Source organism: Diabrotica virgifera, chromosome 4 (genome assembly GCF_917563875.1).
Source record: "Diabrotica virgifera virgifera chromosome 4, PGI_DIABVI_V3a".
In the NCBI taxonomy this organism is placed as follows: Eukaryota; Metazoa; Arthropoda; class Insecta; order Coleoptera; family Chrysomelidae; genus Diabrotica; species Diabrotica virgifera.
In genome coordinates this window covers 259,586,341-259,603,172 of record NC_065446.1, presented here as the reverse complement: position 1 = coordinate 259,603,172, position 16,832 = coordinate 259,586,341, and the positions used below count along the sequence as shown (strand labels likewise).

Below are 16,832 nucleotides of genomic sequence, written 5' to 3'. Positions count from 1 at the left end.
TTTGCGGACATATGTTTATAAAGCAAACGGTCATTATTTTTTCATGCAGAATTACCCCATAAAGTTTGTCGCACTTATTTAAAAACACCCTGTATTGATGAATAACATGGCTAGTTGTTAAAGTACTTAGCTTTTTTATTATCTCACATAAGCAAATGAATCAAAAAGCAAAATGTTAAGAAAGCCTAAGGCTATAGTTGAGTTTTAATTTCAATATTTTATATACGCTAGAATATTCCACAGGGTGTTCCAAACTTTGAGGAAAAAACACACTATCATTCTTACACCCGGTATACAATGACACTTATTTCTTTAGCAATAATATTATTACATAGATTTTCTTGAAGAATAAAGCTATAATATACTAAAATCACTAAAATCGGATAACAGGTTTAGGAAATACGAGCCATCAAAAATGTCCCATTTTTAAGGTGGTGCGTTAATTTTGATGCTTAGTGTATATTAACTTTTCACAGAAACAAAAAACCGCTGCATACTACAAAACCCGCCATTCTGAAATCGATTCAAAACTACTCAACGTTATTCCTGATTGTCCAAGATCAGCTAAAGAATCATTGGCTGCCAACTTTGACTGGAACATGCTAACATCTTCGCCATCTATGAACTGGATCCAAAACGGCGTTAAGAAGGCTGAGACTTTGTTACATAAAAGCAACGATGAAGAATCTGAACACGCAACCAATGGACATGATGGTACGGAGAATGGAACAGCAGATGAACCTGGTAGGAGTAAAACTTCATAGTACATTTTTTAATTTTAATTTCGAAATATTAAATGATCTTCTATTATCTATAACTTCTATTTTTTTTTTCAAGTTGAAAATGGCAACCACGAACCTGAAGAAACCCACGAAGAACAAAAAGAAGAAACCCCTGAAGCTTCCACTGATCCAGAAGAACCCAAAGAAGAACCAGCACCTGAAAAAACTGAAGACGAACCCGAACCAGAAGAATCTAAAGAAGAACCAGAGGCTGAAGACGCTAAGGAAGAACCGGCACCTTCATCACCAGCACCTGCAGAACCAGAACACGAACCAGAACCAGAACAAGAACCAGAACCAGAAGATTCGAAAGAAGAGGAACCTGTAGCGGACAACAACAATTCTGAAGAGACTGAAGATAAGAATGAACCAGAGGTGGAAGGGGAAGAAGGTAAAGAAGCAGAAGAAGTTACTGATAGAAACAATAATGGTGCTGAAGCTGGAGATGAAAAGGAAGCAGAACAAGAAGAGGGTAAAGAGGAAGAACAGTCTCAGTCTAGACCTGCAAGTAATACAACCCGTCCAAATAGCTCGAAAGAAGGAACAACTCGGCCAAACAGCGTTAAATCCCGACCTTCCAGTCGCATTGAAGATAAGTCCAGACCCAGCAGCAAAACATCAGAAAAGCTACCGCCTGTGGAAGATGGAGAAGGGATCATAGAGGGAGTGGTGCACGGTGAAGACGAAATCGACCCAATGGACAACGAAGGTATGAATGAACCTAGAACGTCAGACAATAATGAAGACGTTAAAGTTTTAGTGGAAACCGGTAACATGGAGCAGTTGGCTGCATTGGTACTTAACGGCGAAGGGGAAAGATTAGTTGGCATGAGCAGTGATAACCCAGAGTTGCAGACTTTTTTAGAGAATGTTCCGACATACATGGTAAGTCAATCTTTTTACTTTACGAAAGTCTTCATTAATCAGTCATACTTAATTGCAAAATAATGTTGTAAAAAGAGTTGTAGATGTAGAATTGTTGAGACATATCTAAATTCTTAATTTTTATTTAGGTTTATTGCTACTACTCTTTTATTCTGATCTTCTTACTCTTTTCCTCCTTGATCTATATTTTATTGTTGATTCCATCTTTGTTTTCATCATCTGTTTCAGAATTCTTTTGTTTCCTATTTTCTCCAGGTTTCCTATAATTCTTTTCTCAATGTTTTGACTATCTTAGAATAGAATCTTTTAGCCAAAATTCCCGTTCCCGAATTCCTCCTTAGGTTATCGGTAAAAATTTTCTTTCGCAGATTTTAAATTTTCTGTATATGTTGTGATTTTCTTTCGTCATGCACCTGTTCTCATTTGGTCTTTTCTATTTGTTCTGTTACGTATTTTCTACAATTAAATTTTTCTTCAAATATCTTCTTAATATTTACCTTGACCCTCTCCAATATTTTAGTCTTTTGATTTTTGTATTTTGATAACCGAAGTAGAAATGAAACATCAAATAAATTTAATTCCAAACTTAAATTGTGGTTTATTCCCAATTAAGATAGTAAATTATTTTAATCTTCTTCAGTTATACATCATATAAACAAGCTCTTTTATTTAGTGATCAATGTGATCATGCGTGTTACACCTTTCGTTATGGTTTAAATATATATTTCAGTTATTTTAGTGCCATCAATCATTGTTCTTCCATCCCTCTAATAGCTCTTCTGTGGGGATTACTTGAATCTAATATATTTATAGTATAAGTAATAAATATAGTAGAACGGTCAGATTTGTAGGTTTTGTTAGTTCTGCTTTAAGGTATAGTCCGGCGGCTTGTTTTTCTGGTAATTAAGTATGCAATTTAAAATATTTATTTTTTACGTAGGTATTTACCGTTAAAGCGGGATATATTGTATGTGCTAGAATTGATTTTGACCATTTTTATTTACAATTATGATGACACAATACTAATAGCAGAAGCTATTACAGATCTACAAAGAATTTTAGATAAGGTTGTTGCAACGAGTGAAGAATTTGGTCTGTCACTAAACATAACGAAAACGAAATTCATGGTTATGTCAAATAAAAATATTAGAAACATCAATCTACACGTAAATAATAAGACGATATAACGAGTTCAGAATTATAACTATTTAGGGACAAACATTGGTGAAACAAACGATTATACCAAAGAAATCCGAATTAGAATAGAAAAGGCTAGAAGTGCATTCACTAATATGAAACAAATATTATGTAGTAGAGACCTCAGTCCAAATTTTAGAAAGCGAGTACTAAAATGTTATGCATTTTCGGTTCTTTTGTATGGTGTGGAGACATGGACACTCAATAAACAATGCCTCAATAGATTGGAAGCATTTGAGATGTGGACGTATCGAAGAATGCTGAGAATCTCCTGAACAGACAGAATAACCAATGAGGAAGTAGTAAGAAGACTACAGAACAGCAGGGAAATACTGGATTCCATCAAAATAAGAAAACTTCAATACTTGGGTCATATAACACGTGGTGACAGATATGAACTCCTAAAATTAATTATACAAGGAAAGATTCAAGGAAGGCGCAGCATAGGTAGGAGAAAAATGTCCTGGCTGAGAAATCTCAGAGAATGGTTTGGATGCAGCTCAACTGAACTCTTTCGGGCTGTAGTGTCAAAAGTAAGAATAGCAATGATGATTGCCAACCTTGGTCGCGGAGATGGCACGTAAAGAAGAATACTTACAATTAACCTTACAGGGACCCTCCCTCTTACCACATGCTTGCATTGATAACTGATGAAGAATAGCTTTCGTAATTACTCTTGTTATTGTTAGAATTATTGATACTAAATAAACTTTATAAAAACATAGTTAAATCTAAAATTAACTTAGTATACAGTTCACAGCTTTTAAAATTCAGCAAGAAATGCATGCATATTCCCGTTCTTTATTTATTTATTTTATAAATACAAAACCGAAAACTTTTTTTTAAACGAGAGTCTTTTTTATTATTATAGCACAACAAATTAAACAATCATAACAATCTACTTAAACAATGTTATTAGGTCATAGGCGTGATACACTATACAGGGTGAGGCAAATAAAGGGCCTATTAGAAATATATCTCGAGAACTAAAGGCAACAGAATCATGAAAATTAGAATAAAGGGGTTTTGAAGGATGATCTATTAAATGAAAATATTTTCATCTCTTTGCAACTTCCGGTTATACCGGAAGTTGCTTATAACTTCGTTTTTTTAAATGGGACACCCTGTATATTTTTACATTTTTGGATTCTCTTTGATGTCTTCTTTCTTAAAATATCAGGTTTTGTAATATTATACAGGGTATTTTAAAAGAAAATTACGTTTTTTTATTAATTTCGTAGCAAAATTAACACCCTGTAGAATTGTAGTAGTTTCACATCTAAAACTCTACTTACGTTTAAATGATTTTTAATATACTCTACTATTGTTAAGAATCATTAGTATAGCTAAATTATTAATTTTAGTATACAGGGTTGGTCGAAACTCGGAATGAGTATTTTCTGAGTTTTCTTACATGGAACACCCTGTATTTTAGTATTGTAATGAAATTATATTTTATGGTACTTTTTTATTTCCTAAGCATTCCCTATATGTACCTAACTGTTTTAATTTGTGCTTAATTTTTAATCGCACCAACAACTACGTAGGGATTTTGATAGCTAAACCATTATTGGTAATTTTAAGGACCAGTCTGGATTAATATGTATTTATTTCTGAAAAATTATTTGGGATTGAGTATTTTCACGGCCAACCTAATAAAATTTCACGTATTTTTTGTTGCAATTAATGTTTAGCTTGAATCACCAATAACTCACAAATTAAAGCAGTTAGGTATAGGGAATGCTTAAGAAATAAAAAAGTACTATAAAATATCATTTCACTACAACACAAAAATACAGGGTGTTCTATTTAAGAAAACTCAGAAAATACTCATTCCGAGTTTCGACCAACCCTGTATACTAAAAAAAATTTAGCTATACTAATGATTCTTACAATAGTAGAGTATATTAAAAATCATTTGAACGTAAGTAGAGTTTTAGATGTCAAACTACTACAATTCTACAGGGTGTGAATAATGCTACGAAATTAATAAAAAAACGTAATTATCTTTTAAAATACCCTGTATAATATTACAAAACCTCATATTTTAAGAAAGAAGACATCGAAGAGAATCCAAAAATTTAAAAATATACAGGGTGTCCCATTTAAAAAAACGAAGTTATAAGCAACTTCCGGTATAACCGGAAGTTGCAAAGAGATGAAAATATTTTCATTTAATAGATCATCCTTCAAAACCCCTTTATTCCAATTTTCATGATTCTGTTGCCTTTAGTTCTCGAGATATTTCTAATAGGCCAGTTATCTGCCTCACCCTATATATAGGACATCCTTTATGCTACATAACTTTACGGAATGCCCCGGTAAGCTACAGTCTCAGAGATTAAAGAGGGTTGAGTTCTTGAAATCATATTTAATATTAAAAAGTTCTCTGTTGGAGACACAAACATGCTTTTAGCGAAAAGCCATCACATTTGCTTAATACCGGGAACGATAAATTTATACATACAGGGTCAGTGTCTTCGAGACCGTTACATTATTACACTTGTAATTGGTTGAAATATTAATTGCACAACACAACAATTGAAATACTGACATACTTAATTACACTCTAGTAAAGAAATGCTCCCCAACTAAACGTTTCGAACTTTGCAGACCGAATTCAAACCGGTAGGTATTCATGTTCCGGTCTTAAAGGATTTCTATTATATTTCTTACTTACACTATACCTATTCTTAATTTCCTGCGATACAAACATATTTCAGATTCCTCCAGACATTTTCTCTATCTTCGAGCCTTAATCTATCTATCTTTGAACATAGGCCTCTCCTTCTCTTTTCCACTGGTTTCTATCTCCAGCGCTGTAGTCATCCATCTGGATCCGGCATGCTTTTTGAGGTCGTCGCTCCATCTCATCTGAGGCTCTCCTCTTAATCTCTTAAGTTCCTATGGTCACCAGTAGATTATTTGGTTGTTCCATATTTCATCTGCTTTTCGGATGGCGTGACCTGCAAATTTCCATTTGAGTTTTGCCACCTGTTCCTTAACATCTTTCACTTTGGTTACTCCTCTGATCCAGACGTTTCTTTCGCAATCTATAATGCAGCATCTCTCTTTCCATCGATCTTTGCGCTTTTGTCACTTCATACTTCTTTTACTCTTTTTCTTTTACTCTTTTTCTCTTACTATTTCTTTTGTCTCTAGGCATTTTACATTATAAATATTTAGTTGTTGGAAACAATAAAATTATATTGAACGTTTAAATAACTGCTTAAGAGGAAACAGTAGCGATCAACAGGTAGCGAAAACGCGTTCCAAGATTGCGGCTGTAATTTTGAATATTTTTTCGAGATATTTGGCACACGTATTCGTAATATAATAAAGAATGGCGGTACAGAGCCCAATTTGAAAAATATATTAATATGTGGAAATTACTCTGTAATTAAATACAATATTAAAAAAACGAGACTGTACCGCCATTAAGAAGAACAAAAAAATACACTTTCTTCAAATAAACTTTTTTATCCGATGCCTAGATTTTGTGCCATTTTGGAACTACTAAAATTTTTTGTTTCATTAGTAGTTCCAAAATGACACAAAATCTAGGCATCGGATAAAAAAGTTTATTTGAAGAAAGTGTATTTTTTTGTTCTTCTTAATGGCGGTACAGGCTCGTTTTTTTAATATTGTATTTAATTACAGAGTAATTTCCACATATTAATATATTTTTCAAATTGGGCTCTGTACCGCTATTCTTTATTATATTACGAATACGTGTGCCAAATATCTCGAAAAAATATTCAAAATTACAGCCGCAATCTTGGAACGTGTTTTGGCTACCTGTTGATCGCTACTGTATCACCTTAATAAATATATTTAATGATTTTAGTCAAAGATACATAGAATACACGAAGCATCCAGATCAGGAAGTTTACGGGACCTACAAGCAGCTTTAGACAGGCGTAAATTTGCTATCGCTAAAGACAGCATATCACCTAAAGGTACGATATAAATAATAAAGTTTTCAAATATTGTGTACTTTACTCTAAATTCACAATTAACATGCAATAGAAATAAACAAACCAGGACACGTTAAATGTTACAAGGAGCACTCCCGAATCATAATTTACAATATATAAACTTTGTAAATCATAATTTGGGATTAATAATGTAAATACATTGTAAATTATGATTTGGCTCTAACTATAAAATGATAAAATCACACCAAGAAATACCCTGACTATTAACTTCCTTATAGAATATAAGTAAAACCACAAGTGAGCCTAATTCTGGTTTTGCCTCCCTTGGCATATATTTCTGGGTAGTTTGACGTGAAGCGATATAATATTACCTTTCTCTATCGAGTATTATTGTACGCATAGGAAACTATATCGCTGGTTTCGAGACGTTTGTCGTAACTTAGAACACAACGGAGTCAAGTCTGGCTTCTACCTCCCTTGGTAGGGATATGAGGAGCTGCTCACAGCATACAGGTGGGCATATTGATGCATTCCAGATGCGTTTAGTTACAAAAGTGTGCAATAATTTACACTTTCTATTAGTACGAGCGCTTGCTGTTTCTCGTGATTCAAAATAAACAAAACAGTGACATTTTATCAATAATTCTAGAAATATTATGTCCCAGATATGACATAAAATGTGTAAAAAAATTATGGGGAGGCTAAGCCTCCGTTGCCTCCTCTGACGAGCCGCTACTGGGTGAAAGTCACCCCCAGGGAAAAAGCTCACATCAGCACAATATCACTTTTTTTCTTTGACATGTAAGCTATACGCATGCCAAATTTCATGTCAATCCAAGCGGTTCTTTAAAATTTAGAGCAAAAACCGTGAAAGAATGGATTATTTGACAAATCTGTGCCTGGTTGTTATTCTGAGGCTGCTATTCTGTTTAGTATCGCAGCCATAACTACTCTTATGTAGAGTATGGATATTACACTTATTTTACTTGTAGGTGCTTCACCACTCCACGTAGCAGTAGTATTTGGTAATACTAGCATTGTAAGATATCTAGCAGGGAGGTTTCCTGAAACTCTCCAAATGGTAGATGATGATGGTAGAACTCCTTTACATTATGCTGCAGTATTAAATGATAATGGACACTACTACAATTTGCTGGTTCATTTAGGAGCTGATATGAGGGTAGATGATAACGTAAGTAAACTATAAATTATTGGTGTGCAAAATGTTCAAATTTTATATTTAACGTGAGCATAATTAATAACTATCAAAACCTTGCGCTACCATCTCTTTGGCGCTACAACTATTTTACTACTAACGAATTATCTTCTTCCAATTTTGATAGTCTTCAGTCCGAAGACCAATTAGCACTAAACTGCTGGACAGTTTTTCCCAACATTATCTAACCATCTTTTTCGTGGTCTTTTTTTGAGTCACTTTACTTCAAGTTTATGTCGAACTTTTTTGTTGCCCTTGATTTTGGTCTAAGATCCAGGCAATGCAGTAACCCAATTTAGAACTCTTTGTTTCCGTCACAATATTTGGCTTCCCAATAATCAAAATATATTTAAAAATATTGATAAGCGAGTAGTATCTGTTTATTATATCGTATATCAATTATTAATATTTTTTTATGCTATTTCCATAATATATTCCAAATATTATCTTCTTGTGGCTATTTTTTAATGTATTTCAATTAGACATTAATATTATGTGATATTTTGTATTGTAGAGTGTACTACACCATAGGCCAAATATGTTTAAAATAAAAGGCATCCTGTTAGCATCATCCACTCTATAGACCAGATTTAGCACATTGTGATTTTCATACTTTTGAATTATTTATGGTAGTGTTGATATTGTAGACACCAGCTTTCAACCAGTTTCTCATTTAATATTTAATTCTTCTTCTTGTGACATGACGTCTTTATTGCTAGAGGTTTTATTGTGCCGCGCCAAGTATACAGTTAATTCATTCCTGAGTTTTAAATTCCCAATAACTAAAATTTACTTCATGTTTATTCCAGCTGGGCTTTAGTCCCGAGTACTACAGGAAAAACCAGCAGGATTTTAACCACAGGAGTTTACTTCGTGATTTTGGCGCTGAGGAAGATGAAGCGGAAGAAATACTTGCTGATAAAGGTAGGTGTTATTACCATAAATATTTAGTTGCTTCAGGATGTTAATAAAACAAACAATGTTAAACATTTTGGATTTTTGTACATTAAGTTGTTAATTTTGAACATTAGAAAAGCTACCAATACCTGAAAGAGGTAATGTTTGGTATTTTTTTTCTGTTTTGCTTAATTCTTAAGATGAAGTTCCAGAAAAATTTATAAACTGTTATACAGCTGATAAAAAGTACTTTAATATCATTCATCACAAGAAACAAAATAATAATAGAATTCTTTACTTATCAACCCATGATATTCATCTGTAGCATCATATCTCAAGAGCCACCTCTCTTAAATATTAAATAAACATGTAGCATTCAAGTAACAAATATCTTGTTTCTTGTTCTTATTCAGTGATTTCAATGAGTATAGTGGAGAATATTTTATACGCTGCATTTAGAAGCGTAATTCCCCTATGGTTAGATCATTCCAATACATCTCCTTTTTTGAGTATGGTGCAAAGTATTCCAATATTCCAATCACTGGAGAGGGATTTATGTATCCATATGTCTTTTATGAGCTGCTGTATCCTCAGTATGGGTATCATGACCACTTTCTTTATATAGTTTAGCTAAGAGATTAACTATTCCGAGGGGTTTGTTTTTGGACAGTTTTTTAACTGCCATTTTAACTTCAAGAATTGTTGGTAGTCATATCTTTCATCTTTCATGTTTTCTCCTTCCTCCTCTATATTAAGTACCCGGTCCATGCACCATTGCCACCCAATGATTCTATATATCTATCCTTGTTCTTGTTTGTTTGGGTTTATATGACTGCGGACACTAAATCCATTCGCCAATTTTACTATATCCTCGTTGTTAATAGGTCACTATTCAAAGTTCTGTCGTGGTTTGTAGTTACCTTGAATCCTTTTTAGTTGATATTAAATTTCTTATACACCAGAATGGGACGTTTCATCGGACGTTCATTGCCGCCGTTTCGATGCCGTCCGTTTCATCGCCAGTTAGTCAGTTGATTTTGTATTATGAGAGATGACATGGCACGACGTTAAATTCAGTTCAAATCTTTTGACAATTAAAAAGATAAAAAATATTATTATTTACTGTTCTACTTCTCCTAAATTTTTGTACAGAAATTTCGGGTTCTTTTCGAATTTAAGAAACAGTTTCTCTTGGTTGGAAATGTTGACCGTGAAATTTAAAAGATTATCATTATACTACAGGGTGAGGCAGATAACTGGCCTATTAGAAATATCTCGAGAACTAAAGGCGACAGAATCATGAAAATTGGAATACAGGGGTTTTGAAGGATGATCTATTAAATGAAAATATTTTCGTCTCTTTGCAACTTCCGGTTATACCGGAAGTTGCTTATAACTTCGTTTTTTTTTAATGGGACACCCTGTATATTTTTACATTTTTGGATTCTCTTTGATGTCTTCTTTCTTAAAATATGAGGATTTGTAATGTTATACAGGGTATTTTAAAAGATAATTACGTTTTTTTTATTAATTTCGTAGCAATATTCACACCCTGTAGAATTGTAGTATGTAGTTTGACAACTAAAACTTTACTTACGTTCAAATGATTTTTAATATAGTCTACTATTGTTAAGAATAATTAATATAGCTAAATTATTAATTTTAGTATACAGGGTTGGTCGAAACTCGGAATGAGTATTTTCTGAGTTTTCTTAAATGGAACACCCTGTATTTTAGTATTGTAATGAAATGATATTTTATGGTACTTTTTTATTTCTTAAGCATTCCCTATACCTAACTGCTTTAATTTGTGCTTAATTGGTAGTCGCACCAACAATCTTAACTACGTAGGTACAGTGGAACCCCGATAAGTCGGCCCCCGATAACCCGGAAGTCCGGCTAACCCGGACCGATTTTCATCAGACAAAAATTTAACAAATAAACAATTTAACAATTTTATCAAATAAAAATGTATGTAGGCCAAATATTATTTGAGAGATAACCTGTCTGTATTCCTTTTCCTTTATTTATGCCACACTGTCTTAGCATTGTTTAAAATAGACGTGACTATTTAAAAATTCCTTTTTAAAACAATGGGCTTAGTCTGTTCTTAAATAACAACATTGTTCCTTGTAACCGTATTGTGTGTAGTAGTCGTATTAATCACTTCCGTTCTGTAATCGTGCTTCAGATTGTTTTTGTGTGATTTTTTCTACGTAATGGTAACAAAACGTAAAAATGTTGTAGTGACAATGGAAAAGAAACTAGAAACATTAGGTAGGATTGATAAAGGCGAATCTTTAAAATAAATTTATTGCAGCATCATAATATGATATTATGATACCATAGGTCTGGATCCCGCGTATGAAAAAAAAGTTGATTAATAGCAAGCTAAAAATTTGTTAATAGCTTAAGGGTGTCTAGTAGGATAAACTTTGATATATGGGAACACTGTAACAGGGGCAGTATTAATTGTGGAACAGGTCAAAAATTTGGAACGGTCAGAACACGAAAATGGCACATTTGTTTTGTCCGACAGAACAGACATAAACTCTCCGAACAGAGATTAAACTCTCATGCAAAAATCAGACTGCTATTTATCACCTGTCATAATTCCTGTCATTTGACATATTCTACATGTTCCACTCATTAAAACGCCAATTTGGTGATAAATAGCAGTCTGATTTTTGCATGACAGTTTAATCTCTGTTCGGAGAGTTTAAGTCTGTTCTGTCGGACAAAATACATGTGCCGTTTTCGTGGTCTGACCGTTCCAAAGTTTTAACCTGTTCCACAGTTAAAACTTCCCCTGTTCCAGTGTCCCCTATGTGTCCCATATATTAATGTTTGTCCGACTAGACACCCTTAAGCTAATAACAAATTTTCAGCTTGCTATTTATCAACTTTTTTTTCGTACGCTGGATCCAGACCTACCATATTATGGTGTCGGTACATCTCTACAGTATGACTGAGTTTTTTACCAAGAAATGAACAAAACTCTACACTCTATACAACTATACGTAATTTAGATGTGTACTGTGCATATGTATTTCATGTTTTTGTAATTATAATGGAGGTTATTTATTAATTTTTACTATATTCTCCGGCTAACCCGGATTTTCGATAACCCGGATCGGCCGCGGTCCCGATTAATCCGAGTTATCGAGGTTCCACTGTATTTTTATAGCTAAACCATTATTGGTAATTTTAAGGATCAGTCTGGATTAATATGTATTTATTTCTGAAAAATTATTTGTGATTGAATATTTTCACGGCCAACCTAATAAAATTTTACGTATTTTTTGTTGAAATTAATGTTTAGCTTTAATCACCAATAACTCACAAATTAAAGCAGTTAGGTATAGGGAATACTTATAAAATAAAAAACTACTATGAAATATCATTTCATTGCAATACTAAAATACAGGGTGTTCTATTTAAGAAAACTCAGAAAATATTCATTCCGAGTTTCGACCAAACTAAAATCTCAAAATTAGCTATACTAATGATTCTTAACAATAATAGACTATATTAAAAATCACTTAAACGTAAGCAGAGTTTTTAATGTCAAACTATTACAATTCTACAGGGTGTGAATGTTACTACGAAATTAATAAAAAAACGTAAATATCTTTTAAAATACCCTGTATAATATTACAATATCTCATATTTTAAGAAAGAAAATATTAAGGAGAATCCAAAAATGTAAAAATATACAGGGTGTCCCATTTAAAAAAAACCAAGTTATAAGCAACTTCCGGTATAAACGGAAGTTACAAAGAGATGAAAATATTTTCATTTAATAGATCATCCCTCAAAACCATTTTATTCCAATTTACATGATTCTGTTGCCTTTAGTTCTCGAGATATTTCTAATAGGCCAGATATCTGCCTCACCCTATATATTTTATATTATAAAAGTTTAAAAATCTATTAAAAGATTAAGTATGGCAACGGGAATGGTCATTTCCTAGAATTCCTAATTAATACTAAAAATAAATAATAAATGTAACTGTCGAAAATTCGGAAATATATTAGATAGCGATTAACTGACTGGCAATGAATCGGCCGGCGATGAACTGGCGGCGATGAAACGTCCTAGACCCCTTATACACAATGATCTGTTATTCTTTCTCTCTGTTAATATTTTCTATAAACATATTTAAGTTCCTTATTTAAGTAGTTCTGTTTCTTTCTTTTGTGTATCCTTTTTCTTCACTTCTCTGTGCCTGGTAATTCTCTACAGTTGTTCTAATTCGTCGAGTAAGAATTTACTGTTGGCTTCGTTTTTTTCTCTTGTTAAATTCTTACATTCATTGTCAAAGCAATGATTTTTACGGGTACAAGTTTCTGTTCCTATTCAATCTCTTGCTGCTGCTTCGATATCTTCCATTATTAATCCCTGTCCCCAAACAGTATCATATGCTGCTGTTAGATCTATAAATACTATTGCTGTCTTTTGTTTCTTTTGAAAACTAGCTTCTATAAAAGTTGTTAATGACAGCACTTGGTCCGTACAGCTTCGATGAGGGCGGAAGCCAGCTTGTTCAATGGGGACATTTTCTAGTATCCTGTGACTAATTCTGTTGAGGAGAAGCTTTTCTAATAGTTTAAAGAATATAACAAAATAATGGACAGTCGCCAGCTTCTAGTCCACAATGACATCCCCGATATTCTTGGAAACCGTCTCCGATCCAGGTTACCCCCTCTACAATCTGCTCAAGCGCTGCAGCAATCCAACTTTGACTTAAATACCCGATGGAGAGAAGATTGGGAAAGTAGGACAGATCCGCATTACCATAGTCTACCGGACATCATAGGGAAACCTGGCGAATTTGAACATCACCGTAAGATTTGGGCAGCCCTTAATCGAATTCGAACAAACTGTGGAAGATGCGCCGACTCCCTCTACAGATGGGGTAAACTCTTCTCGCCTTCTTGTGACTGCGGCGCTGCAAGACAGACGATCAGTCACATTGTTCAGGACTGCCCACGCAGAGCATACACAGGCGACCCTATAGACTTTGTAATGGCAACCGAAGGGTCAATCGAATATATAAAAAAATTGGACATCTGTTTGTGATGCATTGTATAATGCATAAATCTAAATGTATTCTGTGATGTACTTAAGCCATACGCTAAACAAATAAATCTTCCATTATTCTGGTCAGGTAGGAGTCTATACCTTTCTGGTCTTCTTCTTTTACATTTTGATTCCTAAGCCTATTTGTGATGCTTTGCGGGTACCATTATGCAACTGTTGCATCTCTCAGCTTTTGCACATTCCATTTATTTCTAGCAATACTATCTTTTGGTCTCTGTTGTTTAATGATGTTCAAAGTCCCTCTTTACGTTTTGTTCTTTGTTATTCCTAATCTTTTCCTTGTTCTCTCTTGTTTCATCAGCTTATTATGTGAGACGTTTGTTGGTTCCATGAACAATACGTCTTGCCTTGCATGTTACTGCCGTTAACAAGAATCCCTCCCCCTTTATCCTGGCTTCAGGTCGCCAAAATAGTTTAAGCGATATATTAATCAACGTGCCATTGACGCACATTTTTTTTAGTACAAAATTACTTAAATCCAAAACTTTTAACTCGCTATTAATGCAAGGGACCAACGGGAAAAACAAATAATAATAATCATCCATCCCCTGCAATAATAATGAAACCAACGCCCGAATTTTGTGTTAGGCTGCTGCATGTTCTAGTGTGTAATTTTCTAATATTTAATATCATTTATGATTTACCAATACCATCGAATACAATATCTATTTCACTGTAGTGCCCAATGACGTATACTCAGCAAGAAAAAACCTCGACGATGAAGATATGTTGGCAGTTCTGGAACGATGTTACAACGTCTTGCAAAGTCGAAGAGGTTCCACTGTTTCCAATGCATCAGCTAGCACCATTAGTTCGACAAGCCAGTCTGGATTCTTTCTGAGCAAACACGTCAGAAGACACGTTTTTGATACAGTTAAACTGAGACTTACAAAACAAGATAACAATCTGTACGACATAATTTGGCCTAGCGTTAAAAAACTTCCTATAGAACCAAGTTTTCGAGTAGCTTTGGAGCAAGATTTCCCTATGGGTATCTCCGCTCCAGACTTCTACTGCTACCACGTATTTAAGGAATTCTTAGATCCGATTATAAAAGACTATAATCACTTAAACATCTACAACGACCTACCAGATCAACCACAGAGTACCTTCTGCGAAAAAGATGAAAACGCTAACACTGACTTTGATAGGGACTTGGATCCACAAGCCAAGTATATCTTATCAGGAACACTTGAGGCTTCTAGGAACATAGACGGCTTTGAATTACCTAAATCGTTAAATACTGGCCAACTAGAGCTAGTGGAACGGATCATAACAACAGTTTTGATGAGCAAAGAAGTAGCGAAAGCTTTGTATCCTCTAACACCAGAAAGAGAAATTGAGGAGAAGGGTTGTGGGACTTACTACACCATGAACGAGGTACTAGAAGATACTTCAGAAGCTAAAGTTGTACTTGCCAGTAACGGTCTTCTCATACCGTTATGGAATATACCAGATTCTGACAGATTGCACGGAAAGCACTGGCCTTATGGTAGAGGAGTGTTCGTAAGCAACGGTGCCAATTTAGCAGTATGGGTTAATGTTTTAGATCACATTAGAATCATCACTTGTACTGACCACTCGCATCCTGCAAATGTAGGACAGGTATTTTCTAGAGTTTCAAGACTTGTAGGAGTACTGCATCAACATTTGAACTTTGTATTTGATGAGAAACTGGGGTTCTTGTCTGCTAGACCCTCTGCTATTGGAAACACCTTACAGTTCAACTTAACGCTGAGGTTTCCTCATCTAATAAAAGAACCTGACAACTTGAGACATTTGTGTACGGTGAGAAGTTTAACGTACCACAGAAACACGAGTACCACTGACGTGGTTCGCATTGGAAACCAGCAATGCCTAGGTGTAACAGAAACGCAAGGTTTTGAAGATTTCACAATGGCTGTAGCGAATATATTACAGCTAGAAAAAGACCTTGCTATGACAAACTCCATGCATATAGCAGCCACCTTTTTAAACATTTTCAAGAAAAAGAAACTTGCCGAAAGTGCCTAAATCGTTCTTTTGTAAGTAGGGTTAATGATTTTTGTATATATCCATTTTGTATATAGTGCCAAAAAGTTTCACATGATTTTTTCTCTATGATGTACAACACTGTTAAGGATGGATTTAAAAAATAGGTCAGTAATATGTAACAAGAACTCAAATCACGATCATTTTTCCTCTCGAGCAATATTAGACCTGTGTGTACAGTGTGTATTTGAGCACTCGAACAGCACAACTATCATGTGTTTTTTATAAATGTTGTTTTATGTCTGTTGTAAATACTTGACGTAGTTTATTTTGGCAGTTTCACAAAAGACTTTGTTTTTAACCGGAAAAAGGTAGTCTATATCGTGTAGTTTTTTAACGCCTCTTTAACACTCAAGAAACCTTGAGGTTGACCTCTTTTGGGGTTTGGGATTTATCAAATACTGATCTACCCACCTGGTACGCATCGATATGTTTTAAAATTCACTGGTAGTAAAACACCACGACTGCCTTGCTTGTTAATGAGTTTGTTTTCAGCCTCCCACTCTGGATCAGATGCAAAAACAACAAAGAAAATATTAAATGGAAGCTGATTATAATCGCCGAGACAGAAGACGATCTCCAAAGATTAACACACATCTTCAATACAACAGCCAAGAAATACAATATGATAATATCAGCAGAAAAAACCAAATGTATGACAACATCTAAATACCCACTACGATGTGAAATCGAAATTGATGGGAAAATAATAAAGCAGGAAGCAAGGTTTAGATATCTGGGAATAGATATAATCAGTAAGGAGATGTTGAAGAGAAAGTACG

General features: G+C 34.2%; 1 protein-coding gene across 1 annotated transcript in view; it reads left to right on the top strand.

Moving 5' to 3' along the window:
• The window catches only part of LOC114344467 (uncharacterized), a 185,904-nt gene extending 169,803 nt beyond the window's left edge, over nucleotides 1–16,101 (top strand). The window contains exons 9-14 of the mRNA XM_050649527.1: nucleotides 477–744; nucleotides 838–1,667; nucleotides 6,712–6,823; nucleotides 7,795–7,994; nucleotides 8,828–8,942; nucleotides 14,699–16,101. Coding sequence (XP_050505484.1) covers nucleotides 477–744; nucleotides 838–1,667; nucleotides 6,712–6,823; nucleotides 7,795–7,994; nucleotides 8,828–8,942; nucleotides 14,699–16,032 — 2,859 coding nt within the window. The 3' untranslated portion in view covers nucleotides 16,033–16,101. The remainder of the gene's footprint in view (nucleotides 1–476; nucleotides 745–837; nucleotides 1,668–6,711; nucleotides 6,824–7,794; nucleotides 7,995–8,827; nucleotides 8,943–14,698) is intronic.
• Nucleotides 16,102–16,832: the final 731 nt, after the last annotated feature.